This window comes from Diadema antillarum, unplaced genomic scaffold, assembly GCF_040938485.1.
Source record: "Diadema antillarum isolate AM-2024a unplaced genomic scaffold, OU_Dant_1.0 seq00000028_RagTag, whole genome shotgun sequence".
Classification (NCBI taxonomy): Eukaryota; Metazoa; Echinodermata; class Echinoidea; order Diadematoida; family Diadematidae; genus Diadema; species Diadema antillarum.
In genome coordinates, this window is record NW_027271144.1 from 493,545 (window position 1) to 505,800 (window position 12,256).

General features: G+C 40.3%; 1 protein-coding gene across 1 annotated transcript in view; it reads right to left on the reverse strand.

Moving 5' to 3' along the window:
- LOC139725237 (uncharacterized) overlaps nt 1-11,988 on the reverse strand; it is a 33,208-nt gene extending 21,220 nt beyond the window's left edge. Inside the window, exons 1-2 of the mRNA XM_071636329.1 lie at nt 11,771-11,988; nt 8,953-9,157 (exon numbers count right to left, since the gene is read on the reverse strand). Coding sequence (XP_071492430.1) covers nt 8,953-9,157; nt 11,771-11,977 — 412 coding nt within the window. The 5' untranslated portion in view covers nt 11,978-11,988. The remainder of the gene's footprint in view (nt 1-8,952; nt 9,158-11,770) is intronic.
- Nucleotides 11,989-12,256: the final 268 nt, after the last annotated feature.

A 12,256-nucleotide genomic window follows, 5' to 3' on the forward strand; every position in this document is an offset into this window, starting at 1 on the left:
CGCAGTCACTAATCTTATTCACAGCTCTACCAAAATTTGACCAGGCATTCTCAAGTAGAAGATGAAATGTACAATAAGGGCCCAATTTTTTTAAGATTCCTTAATTTGGGGGGATTGGGGCCCCCGGGGCCCTCTGGGTGGGGCATGGTGCCCATTTTGATAAATTGAGATCCTGACCCCCTAGGGATGCTACCTGCCAAGTTTGACAAAAATCCATCATGAGGTTTTCAGGAGGAAGATGAAAATGTACAATTCAGGCCCCCATTTGGACCTTCCAACCACCCCCCCCCCCCCTACCCAAGAGGGGCACCCCTGGATCTCCTATGAACAAACTTGAAACTACAGTCATTAATGCACTCACTCATAGTATTATCTTAGCTCTATAACTTCTGATTCTAGAGAAGATTTATAAAGATTCCTTCATTTGGGGGGTTTGGGACCCCTGGGGGCCCCCTGGGTGGGGCATGGTGCCCATTTTAACAAATTGAGATCCTAACCCCCTAGGGATGCTACCTGCCAAGTTTGGTGAAAATGGGTCATGGGGTTCTCAAGAAGAAGATAAAAATGTACAATTTAGGCCCCATAAGGACCCCTCCTCACCCCCTCCCCTGGGTCCCAAGGGGGGCACCCCTGATTCTGCCATGAACAAACTTGAAACTACAGTCATCAATGTACTAACTCATAGTATTAACTTAGCTCTATCACTTCTGGTTCTAGAGAAGAAGATTTTTGCGGATTCCTTAATTTTGGGGGGTTTGGGCCCCCTGGGGGCCCCCTGGGTGGGGCATGGTGCCCATTTTGACAAATTGAGTTCCTAACCCCCTAGGGATGCTACCTGCCAAGTTTGGTGAAAATGGGTCATGGGGTTCTCAAGAAGAAGATGAAAATGTACAATTTAGGCCCCATTAGAACCCTTCCCCACCCCCCTCCCCTGGGTCCCAAGGGGGGCACCCCTGATTCTGCCATGAACAAACTTGAAACTATAGTCATCAATGTACTAACTCATAGTATTAACTTAGCTCTATCACTTCTGGTTCTAGAGAAGAAGATTTTTACAGATTCCTTAATTTTGGGGGGTTTGGGCCCCCCTGGGGGCCCCCTGGGTGGGGCATGGTGCCCATTTTAACAAATTGAGTTCCTAACCCCCTAGGGATGCTACCTGCCAAGTTTGGTGAAAATGGGTCATGGGGTTCTCAAGAAGAAGATGAAAATGTACAATTTAGGCCCCATTAGAACCCTTCCCCACCCCCCTCCCCTGGGTCCCAAGGGGGGCACCCCTGATTCTGCCATGAACAAACTTGAAACTATAGTCATCAATGTACTAACTCATAGTATTAACTTAGCTCTATCACTTCTGGTTCTAGAGAAGAAGATTTTTACAGATTCCTTAATTTTGGGGGGTTTGGGCCCCCTGGGGGCCCCCTGGGTGGGGCATGGTGCCCATTTTAACAAATTGAGTTCCTAACCCCCTAGGGATGCTACCTGCCAAGTTTGATGAAAATCGGTCTTGGGGTTTTCAAGAAGAAGATGAAAATGTAAAAAGTTTACGCACGACGCACGACGGACGACGGACGACGGACGACGGACGACGGACGACGGACGACGCACGACGCACGACGCACGACGCACGACGGACGCCGGACGAAGGGCGATCGCAATAGCTCACTTGAGCCTTTGGCTCAGGTGAGCTAAAAACCCTTTACATTGTAATTTTTTTTTCCAGCAAGGAGTTGGGGGGTTGGGGCGAGTTTGAAATGGATCATAACCTCCATCACTTTGGTATGATATAATTTAGAAGTACCGCCTTGATATTATAGAGCAAACTTGATTTTCTTCTTGAATTAAAACAACGACAAAAACTGGTGAAGGCATAAACGAAACTGTCTAAACGCAATACTGTACAAGCTATTCATTAAACATCAACCAAGGAGCAATGTGAGATACCTCTTTCAGTTCTCTCACAGTTCCCAGGTGTTGATAATATACACTTTGACATCATGATCTCATTCAGTCTTATCTTGAAACTAAAACTGTCATTTTTATTGTCTTTAAAGAACCCTTTAATTGGATGTTTGGCAGCAGGTGACATCAGCCCCAAATTTGCAGAATTCTCAGGCTAAAGAGGCATATTAGTCCTGCAATTCCTTTAATTGCAACCAAATCTGGTGATGTTCAGCACTTCCTCAGGGGTCAGAGGGCGATTGTTTGCCATAGAAACAGAATGAAGACATGAAGACTTGCTTGACCACCACCAGTTGAAGCCCTATGGCTTTGTTGCCAGGCCAGAGACAGTGTTGTAGGTAACTTAGGTGGTGTCAGAGATGACATTAGACTAGCGTTTTCACCAACCGGTTTTGGGGTCAAAGCTTTCTAGTTACGGGAGGGAAATCTCATAGGCTTGTGGGATTTCAGACGCATTGATGGCAGATTGTTCAAGGGGGCATTTCATGAAGCTTTTTGTCAGATCTTTTCTTTTTCACTGTTATAAGCTACTAAAATCCTTGCATCTGATTGGCTGAGAGGAAATTTGTCAGACAAATTTGTCAGACAAAACGCTTCATGAAATGCCCCCATTCTATCGCGTTTGGAAGGTCAGGGTATGCGTTGACAGCACTGGTAACACTTGCCATCCTTTCCTTCCAGCGTGAGGGAGAGTGATCGAGTGCCAGTGAAGGAGGATAGACTTCCTTAGCCTATGCTTGGAAGGCTTGCCATAGAGGACTACCTTGAACATAGCATTGGCAAGGTGGTTACTAAGATGGAGGGCATGGGTCGGATTATAATCTTATAAAGGTTGGGGCAAAGTCTCAAGAACGTGAAGAACTTCTCTATTGTCTTGAGATGGGTCAGTACTCGGCTCATGCCATCCAAGTACTTTCTATGAGACGCAAAGGCAAGATCATCTGGAAACTTCCTAAGTGAAGGGAATGTTATGTCACCATGTATATGGTAAAAAGAGCTCTAGTGGAGTTAGTTTACAGCCACCATTAAGGAGGCCATCATTCAGAGTCCTAACACTGCTGGTCTGGTTACCTAGAGCAATCCTGAATCTGCAAATGCTCAGAGACTCCAATCCCAAGTACCTTCTGATCTGGAGATTCTCCCGCCTGAAACCCCTAGCAAACGGGAGACTCCAACTTGATGTGCGCGAAGTTTCCTGCGGCCGGGGTCCAGGGCCCGCTTGAGCTCTGGAAGCTCTAATAGGGTTCTTAATGTTCTCTTGCGCTATCTAAGGCTTATTTTTCAACATACGAACACACAAAGTACGAAATCATTTCAAGTGGGAGACACAGATCAAGGGCAGGAGAAATTAAATCTGAAGCGGGAGAACGGGAGATTTTGCAAAACGGGGGCGGGAGATCTCCCGTCGAAAGCTGGAGAGTTGGAGTCTCTGAGTGCTGAAGATTAAAGACAAGCAGAATGAGGCAGCACTGTACAGATCTCAGAGTCTCCCTTGACATCATAATTATACGCAAACACATTCACTCAGAAAAAAATGGAGGTAGAATTCATCTACCATATATCTGGGTTAACATGAAAAACTTTTGGGCATCATAAGTGTTTTCATTTCAGAGATTTGACAACAGGAAGTGAGGTGGTCCCTTTTTTCCACTTTCCCCTGCCTCCTGTTCTTTCTCGGGTGAGGGGACTGAAAAGTTTGTATAATATCGCTTTAACAGGACAGGTAATTGGAAATTTCATTGTGTCATCATCTAGGATTCAGCCTTTTAATTCAGTAAATCAGCGTGAATATTATATGATGTTGAACATCTCAAGGCAAGTACGTATCAAATTGTTCATGTCTAATAATTCCTGATAAACGATCTTGATCTTGGCGTCAATTCAAGCTTTGGTGGATTTTTCCAAATTTCTTGGGAAGAATTCAGATTGAGGTAGTAAATCTGGATGTTTGCATCTAAGAATGAAACAGCTTTTGTTAGTAACAATCCTCTGATTTATAATCAGCACACAAATTGATAAACAGTGTACCCGGGTGACAATTTTTTTTTTTCATGTACACTTTGCCGTTCATACACGTATTGTGCAGGGGTATATGAGTGGCATCCATTTTGAAGTTTTGTATTAAGAAGAATATAATAAGCCTAAAAACAATACATTTTCTGTTTGTTTGCTTGTTTGTTTGCTTGTTTTGCTAGTAGCACTCATCAGATTTGCATGGCACATGCAAAATTTGATAAAAGCGTAGGTATGTGACTGAAAATTCGCCTTCTATTTCTATGCATATTTTTTTGCCATTCATAGAGTACATGAGTATAGGAGTGGCGGCCATTTTGGATTGAAAATAAGCTTAAAATACTAAATGAACCTCTTCAAATGAAAAATTTCTTGCAAGTGCAAGTAGAATTACTCAAGGAACAAAAATAAAAAAAAAACTTTGATGGAATAATTGGTCATAAAATTGACATAACTGGGATTATCATGGCCAAATTAGCATATCTGGCGGCGATTTTGGATTTTTGCATTTTGCCGAAAATGCTCAAGGTTACGCGAGTGGCATCAATCGGATTTGGAATCAGCACCCTCGAATTGACAAGAAACCATCAAAAAACATTGTATATATCAAAAAACAAGGTTAGGTGCACTTTCTATGGAGCCTAGCCTGGACTATATGTTGATATCCAAAGAGGAAATATATTTTTGTTTCTTCGTATACAATTGAGGGTTTCCATTAAGCAATATTTTGACATTTAACCACAATTGTATACAATTTGTACCTATCCCTTAACCCTAAAAAGACTGGGCTATTTTGGTAGCTCGAAAGACTGGGGGGCCTAAAGGGCCCCCCCCCCCCTTACGATCTCGGCTGTGGATCGCGCGATTGCCGCAAAAATTTGCACAATGGTAGTGTGCGATGTAATCTACAAGAGCGTATATTCAAATTTTTCGAAATAGTCTTCATTTATTTTATTTTGATTAATTATGCTAATATATGCGAGAAATCAGTCTCTTTGATCTAAATCAGTATATTAAGCTCCAGAAGTGCTCATATTTGGTCTAATTATTCTTTGTGGCATTCTTAGAAAATGTACAGGAAAAAAAATTTGGTATCAAAATCAATTTCTTATTTATTTTATTGTTTCATGAATTTCTTATGTATTTCTGTGTTTTTTAACCTTTTGTTTTTGTTGTTTCTTTTAACAAAATTTGTGGCAGACACTTTTTGAAGCATAATACTCCTAAAACAAATTAATTTTAGCCATTTAAAGTAAAAATAAGCATATTTATATGAACCATGTGAAAAAACTCAATTTGCATTGACTTTGTACACAAAATCACATTTTTGAGCCGTTTTCGGCCTCACGTGCATGTACAAAAAGTTATGTAACTTCAGAACTGTACCCCCGGGCGTCACAAATTTGGTGTCAAAATGTGCGGGAAACTCGAAAGAAAAAAGACATAGAGCATCGCGGCGAGAGCATTGCGTGTTGCAGAGTAATCGTGCAAAATGTCGAGGGGGGCCTTTTAGTGTAGGCCCCCCCTCCCAGTCATTTTAGGGTTAAATGGCAAAGAAAAAATTAAACATCTCCCTCCTTATATAGGCATGTTCATATTCAGAAGTACTTGAGGTAAATGTAATCGGAAGATACAATCTCTACATCTCTGTACATTTCAAGGGTGTAAGATCACAAGAAAACAACTTGTGACAGAAATCACTTTTAGTTATCTATCTCTAAGCCTTAATTGTTGTCGGAAGTTCTCTTCTCTCCCTATCTCTCACAATTTCTCCCTCAAACTTTATCTCTCTGAAGCACGAGTTCTGGGAATTTATCGCTGCTGACCTACATCTAGATCACAAGTAAACTTCCTGAATATCAGCATATTCAGACACTGTATGTACAGTCAATCCTGCAACTAGCAACCACTCAGGGAAGAAATCCACAGTGGCCTTCATAGACAGACGCCCACTACAAACAGGATGGCAATTAAATTTGTATTACTGTATTATGTAACATACATGTACATTTGTGACCCTGCACCACAAACAAAAAGTTGCCAGACATGGATTTTTAGTTAAGGACAGATTCTAAGCTTGAAAATGGTGTATTCAATTCAAATGGACTCTCCTAACCTATCTAAATATTAGAAAGAAAGCACACACTCTGGAAAAGTGTGAACCGAGAAAAGAGGCTATGAAGCACAGGGTCTATCAGTCTATTCAAGCGCTTAATCTTTACAAAACCGCGCTAGCTGCGTGATGAATGGGACAAAAAACAAGATGTAAACCACTGGAGCAACAACAATAAAGGGATTATCAGATTAAATTGAAATTGAGCATGCTCTATTAACACATTCTGTTCGTGATTAATGCCAACTTTCAAAGCAGTACCCTTATCCCATCAAAAGTTATCAGACTTGACAGTGAAGAGTGTGCAAAGGGTTATCAAGAAATGAAAAGAGGCCTCTAAGACGTACCTGATTGCACTACTCTACAAAAAAGGGGTTGTAGAAAAACTACTGAAAATGCACTTTCCCATTCATTTTATGACCCCAAACTTAAGAATAATGTAGAAGAAGGGTAGCTCTTTTGACTTGGTTGACCCGTTTCACCTGTTTTGAGTCCTCATGTGAAATCAAGGGGTGCGACTTTTTGTTCGTTTTGTGATGCACGGTCACATTTGTACATCACAAGCACATGCACATATCCTTTACACATATGAAACTTTCACAAATTTCACAATGAGCTGAGACTCACAAATTTGAAGGAAAATGCATGTACATGTAAATATGTCTGTCTACACAATATAGTAAATGCCAGTGGAGGAATGAACAGTTTAACCCTTCCAAGTAATGGAATTGATCTCATTCATACATACTAGTACGCATGCAACTGTGCACAGTACAGCTGAAGAGCTTCTGAAGTCAACTTCTAGTATGCAGACAACTGATAAACGGTGCACATTTATTTCGTTTCTGCTTTTTGTAAACTATGCGTGATTAGTAGTATGCATTCTGTGTTTGTTTTTTGGTCAGCAATTCATGAAAGTTTCAGGCTGCGAAAAAGGCTGTTGGCTCTAATTTGCAAAGATCTGGTTTCAAAACGTTGTGGCACTAATTTTTTTTTTTTTTTTAAATAAATTCTCTCTCTATTTACTTCCCCATCAACTCCCCCCCCCCCCCCTCGGACTTTCCATGGGAGTTGCAAAATCCTTTCTGAAGTGGTGATCATATCTCCCTAGATATGGTGATGACAGTGACTACATTCTACTGATGACTAACATGTGATGACCTGGGTAAATTGAGGATGCTGCTCTGTTATTACAGGCCGCCAAAATCTGGAATGGGATAGTCATTAAGTGAGGTGCATAGAGTTCCTGCGTCTATTGACCCTCTCACGACCATCCAGGGTGTCCTGATTGGGTGTTAGTGGACCAACGAGAATGGGAGAGCAGCAAACTTTAGTTTTGGTCTGAATCATTCATCTTCCTTTCTGAAAATGAGTGTGATACCTTGTTGAATGATGTATATGGAGATGTGAAAAAAAAAAAACCCTCTTAAAAAAATATATAAATAAAAAAAAATAAAAGAATGATGTTGCTGTCTCTGTTTCCCCTGCTGAATCTGCTTTTCCTGACATTTTTAATCATAGGTAATCACTTCATAGCATTAAAAAAAATAATAATAATAAAATAAAATGTTGTGTGCCCTGGACCCTCCAATGTTTAAACAAAATTGAACACATACTTTATAAATTGGTAGAATTTTTCAAAACTAAGTAGACACAAATATGTCTTAGCTGTCACAAACATGCAAATATAGGCGTGTGAGAACATACTTGTGTGTACATGTCTGTATACTTGTCCTGCACATAGTCAATATCATAAAATGGATCCACTTGGGAAGGTGTTAAAGTTTAGCACTTTGACAAATAAAAATGAGAGCTGTTTAATCCCCCACATATCTCTCTGTTCATGGGTGGTTTTATGATAGGCATGATGTAAGAGGAAAGACAATATGTGCTTAAATGCAACAGAGCAAATAATCTGAAAATATAATCCAGAATTTCCATTGCTTTTTCACATATTATCTGCTTCCCACCACCTGTATCTCCATCTCCCTACCCCTCATCCTTTTCTCCCCCCACCCCCTCCCCTCAAAAGGGGCACATGTTGTACATAAAATTTCTCTTAGTGACTCTGTTATTTTGATTTTACATAATCTAATCAAATTTCCTTTATTTTTCCATTCCCAACACAAAAAAGAAAAAAATGATCATACACAATCATGATTTTCTGAATACAGAGTATTTCAATTATAACTACATGTACATTGTAGATATGAAAACTTGTCAATACTGACAAATTATGTGATCCGATGTATCAAGAAATAAATGTCTTGAGCCCTGACCTCGATTCAGATGACCCCATTCATTACATCTGCTACTGGGGATGAATGGTCATGTGATTTCTGAGATTCTCATCAAAGAAAAGGGAATCATACCTGCCATCATGCCTACAGAATTTGACTATAAACAAAGATACAAAATGAAAATTCTGAATATATGAACCTCATTTGCAAATCAAAGAGGGCATCTGAGGAAAAAGGTCATTATCTCATGCCATGAAATGATTCCCTTGATATGATTTATATGCGTGCAAAATATGGGGACAATTTGCTACATATTTACCAAGATACAGAGCGAGATATTTTTGTCCTTTGTCCCTATTTACACAGCCAAGATGGTGTCTCAGGAATAAGTCCTTAGTTTCTGTTAAACATGATCCCATTACAGTTCAATCCACTCGGTTGGCAGCCCTATCTGCCCTAGCCCTCAAGAACAAAGTTTGACAAGCTTCTGATGAGTACTCCCAGGACCCATATCACTTCAAGTAAAAATCCACAAAGATGGATGCAATGGACTCTCAGCTCAGAAACCCATTTCTTCTCATACCCAATAATGGCTGCAGAGATATAAAAGACAGCCATACTCACCCGAGAACACACTCTCCATCTCCTCTTTCTCCTGTCTGCCGATGAAGCGGTAGTGGGCGCTGAACGTGCGGAAGCCGGAGAAAGCCCTCGGTCCGTCGGCCTGGACTCCTAGCGTCACGACCAAGCTGCTTCCCGAGCTCACGATAGCGGCTGGCCGGTTGATACCAACATGGTTTAAGGGAGTCCTGCCATTCTGAAAGTCAATCTGGGAGAAACAGGCAACAGAGTTTATGCATGAATGAAGTATACCTACTGTATGATCTCCCCAACTGATGAAAGTTTTCTGCATCAAAGTGTACACTGTATGTTAAAATTTTCCCCAAGAGGAAATATAAGAATAGTATTTATGTGTTTCTTTGATTGATGATAGCATCTCTAGGTATTTGATGACAGCTTGGATTACCAGAGGCCAAATTCTGACAAGAAACCTACAGTACATGGATTTGACTTTGTAAAAACTTTGCAAAATGTCAGGGACAACGATAAAATAGCTACAAATGTACAAGGAGGCAAAGAAGAAAGATTCCCCACGTCTTGTGTTGTGTACGTACAGTAACAATTTGTGTACACTCATTCCAATACACAGCCATTAACATAAAGGTGACACTAATCTTGAAATCAATCACATATCTGCACAATACAGGGCCATGAATGGCAACAACCCACTGTTTTCTGGACTTTTGCTGCAATACGTCCAACCAAATCACTTTGTACAGAAATGACACATTGCGTGCACAAGTTCAAAGGAAAACCTTTGAAAAGAGAGGGAAATATTGCTCAACTAAATGACGCTGATATATTACGTCATTTCTACACGTATTATGCCATTCTGTCAAGAAAGAACAAAATTGTGAAAGTATGTACAGTACACGCTACTTACCTCCGCCAAGGAAGGAGGAGGTTAAGTGATCATTGATGTTGGTTTGTCTGTTTGCAAAATAGCTCAAAAAGTTGTGTACGGATTAAAATGAAACTCAAACAATTTTGGTAGCGATCTGAGAATTTCAAGCTACGCCTACAGGAGGTTTATGTGCATATGCGCACTAAAGCGCATGCTCTGCTCGGGCAAGGCACCGTGCAATGACATAAACAAAAGGTTTCTATTTTGGGAAATTGCATGTGTGTAAGGGTACGGGTGGAAATCAGTAGCTGGTTTGGCAGAGGTCTGTACATTCGAGTGCTTTCTGGTTATATTTCTTTCTTACTCTGCACCATCCCCCCTTTTAAATCTGATAAAGAGGAGAGAAAAGGGGAAGGGCAGGGAAGTTTGATATCTAAATGTCTGTTACAATTTAATACAAAACATACCACCAGGTCAATAGTGCCAAAATCTTCCACTTGAAATTGAAAAAAAAAAAGAGATAGAGTAGAGAAAACCACAAAACCTACACAGCTGATAGCTATATTGAAGAATGCTTAACTGTCTATCTACATGTAGAACAATAACTACAATGTGCCTATTGATACTGATAAACACACTATGTTTTTCAAACATGGCTGGATATTTAGTCATTCTATTATTCAGCTCCATGACCCATCCACATTTCTTACAGTGCAAAGTACACATTTAGCAACATGCGTTCCTTCTAGTCTGGAAGAAGGTTACAGTCGTACCTACATGAAGCAATTGTTGTACTATTTGATGCTTGTCAAAAAATGAAAATCTAGCAGACCTATTTAATGCCTCCTTGACAATCTTGTAGAACAAAAAGCTGAAGAATATACACTCGTATTGTATGCGTAACAATGTGTCATTGCCATTGTTTTCAAGATATGAATAGAGACATCAGACTTTAGGCACATCCACCACTATGCTGGCTATAAAATTATACAGGTATCATCAAATTTTAGCATCCAGCACACACGTCTACTGTTACAGACACAATTTGACGTTAGAATGTAAACACTGCCAGATCAACTGCACAAGCATACGTGGGTGTTGGGTGGGTAACATGATTTTGCAAGATTGGCGTTACAAGGTGTATTGCTACTGAAGACACTACATTTATAGTGAGTGTGTATTTATGTTATCTGATCACTGCTTTATCATTCCCTCCTGGGAGTCTAGACTTTAATGTAAACAGCATGTGAGTCGTAATGTAATGAGAAAGATAACTGGCACATTCAGCAAAGTAATATGATCTCTAATATCTGCCGCAAAAAGAAAAAAAAAAGAAGCTAGCTCAGAAAGTGGGGCTTATGACAACTCTGTTATGATCATCAGCAAATGAACAGCATGAAGATGTCTATGATGTTTAGAAAGAAATGGTTTTGTGGAAGGATATAAGCTGTGATATACATGTACAATGTATAAATGTACAAGTGTGATACATGGTCAAACAGAGACCGGCAATGTATTACTAGTATACATTGTATTTGCTTTGGTTGCTGTAGGCCATTACCTACTATCGTGCTACAAAATCGTATGTGTATCTCATACTATCTAATCTTTAGGTCACTTATTAAAAGTGCCCTGAAAGTTTTGACAACTTTCAGAAATTAGAATTATTCAGTACTCCAGTAGCTACACAGATGATCAGCATTTCTCTATGTTGATACATGTACATGTATTAACAAATTCAGTGAAAAGACAGAGAGGAGTCAATGTTGTCAGTCCCAAGTTCATTACAAGCCCTAAATGTTTTGATATAAGCAATATTGTAGCAATTTGCATATGACGAGCTCCACGTATATCACATGTCTATTCAATACCAAAACTACAGCTGGTTGGGGTTGGTCATGGACCTAAAATGTCTAACAACATAAAACACGATAAACGGCTGCAAACACAAAATCTCGAAAGTGAATGCCATCTTACCTGCACGTAGTCAGATACTCCATTCTGGAAGGCGACATTGCCTTGGTCGTTGAGGTGGAAGTCGTCGAACACCAGTCGAATGAAGTCTGTGGCATTTGAGTTGGTTAGCGTGTAGGTGCACTGGTAGAAGGAGTCTTCCCTGGGGTAGCTGTGGGGAAAGTTTGGGGCGGAAAAAGAGCCCTCCTGGTTGATGGACACTGACCCCATGATGCTGTCACCACAGGCTGGTGGGGTAAAAAAACCAAATGGACAGGAATAACAAAATAGAGCATTAATAGCTAGCAAATGCTTCTAGCTTCATCTTTAATGTAGCATCTAAGAGGGTGATGTGATACTTTTCACAGTAGGTGAGTTTGCTCTTTAACCCGTTGAGGACGAGTCCCCAGTATACTCGAGCAGGTGTCCAAGGGAAATTTGTGCTGTAGCAAAATCAAACCATCCCCTACAAGGGGTTAATGTGTACACTTGTAAAAGAAATGCTAAAGT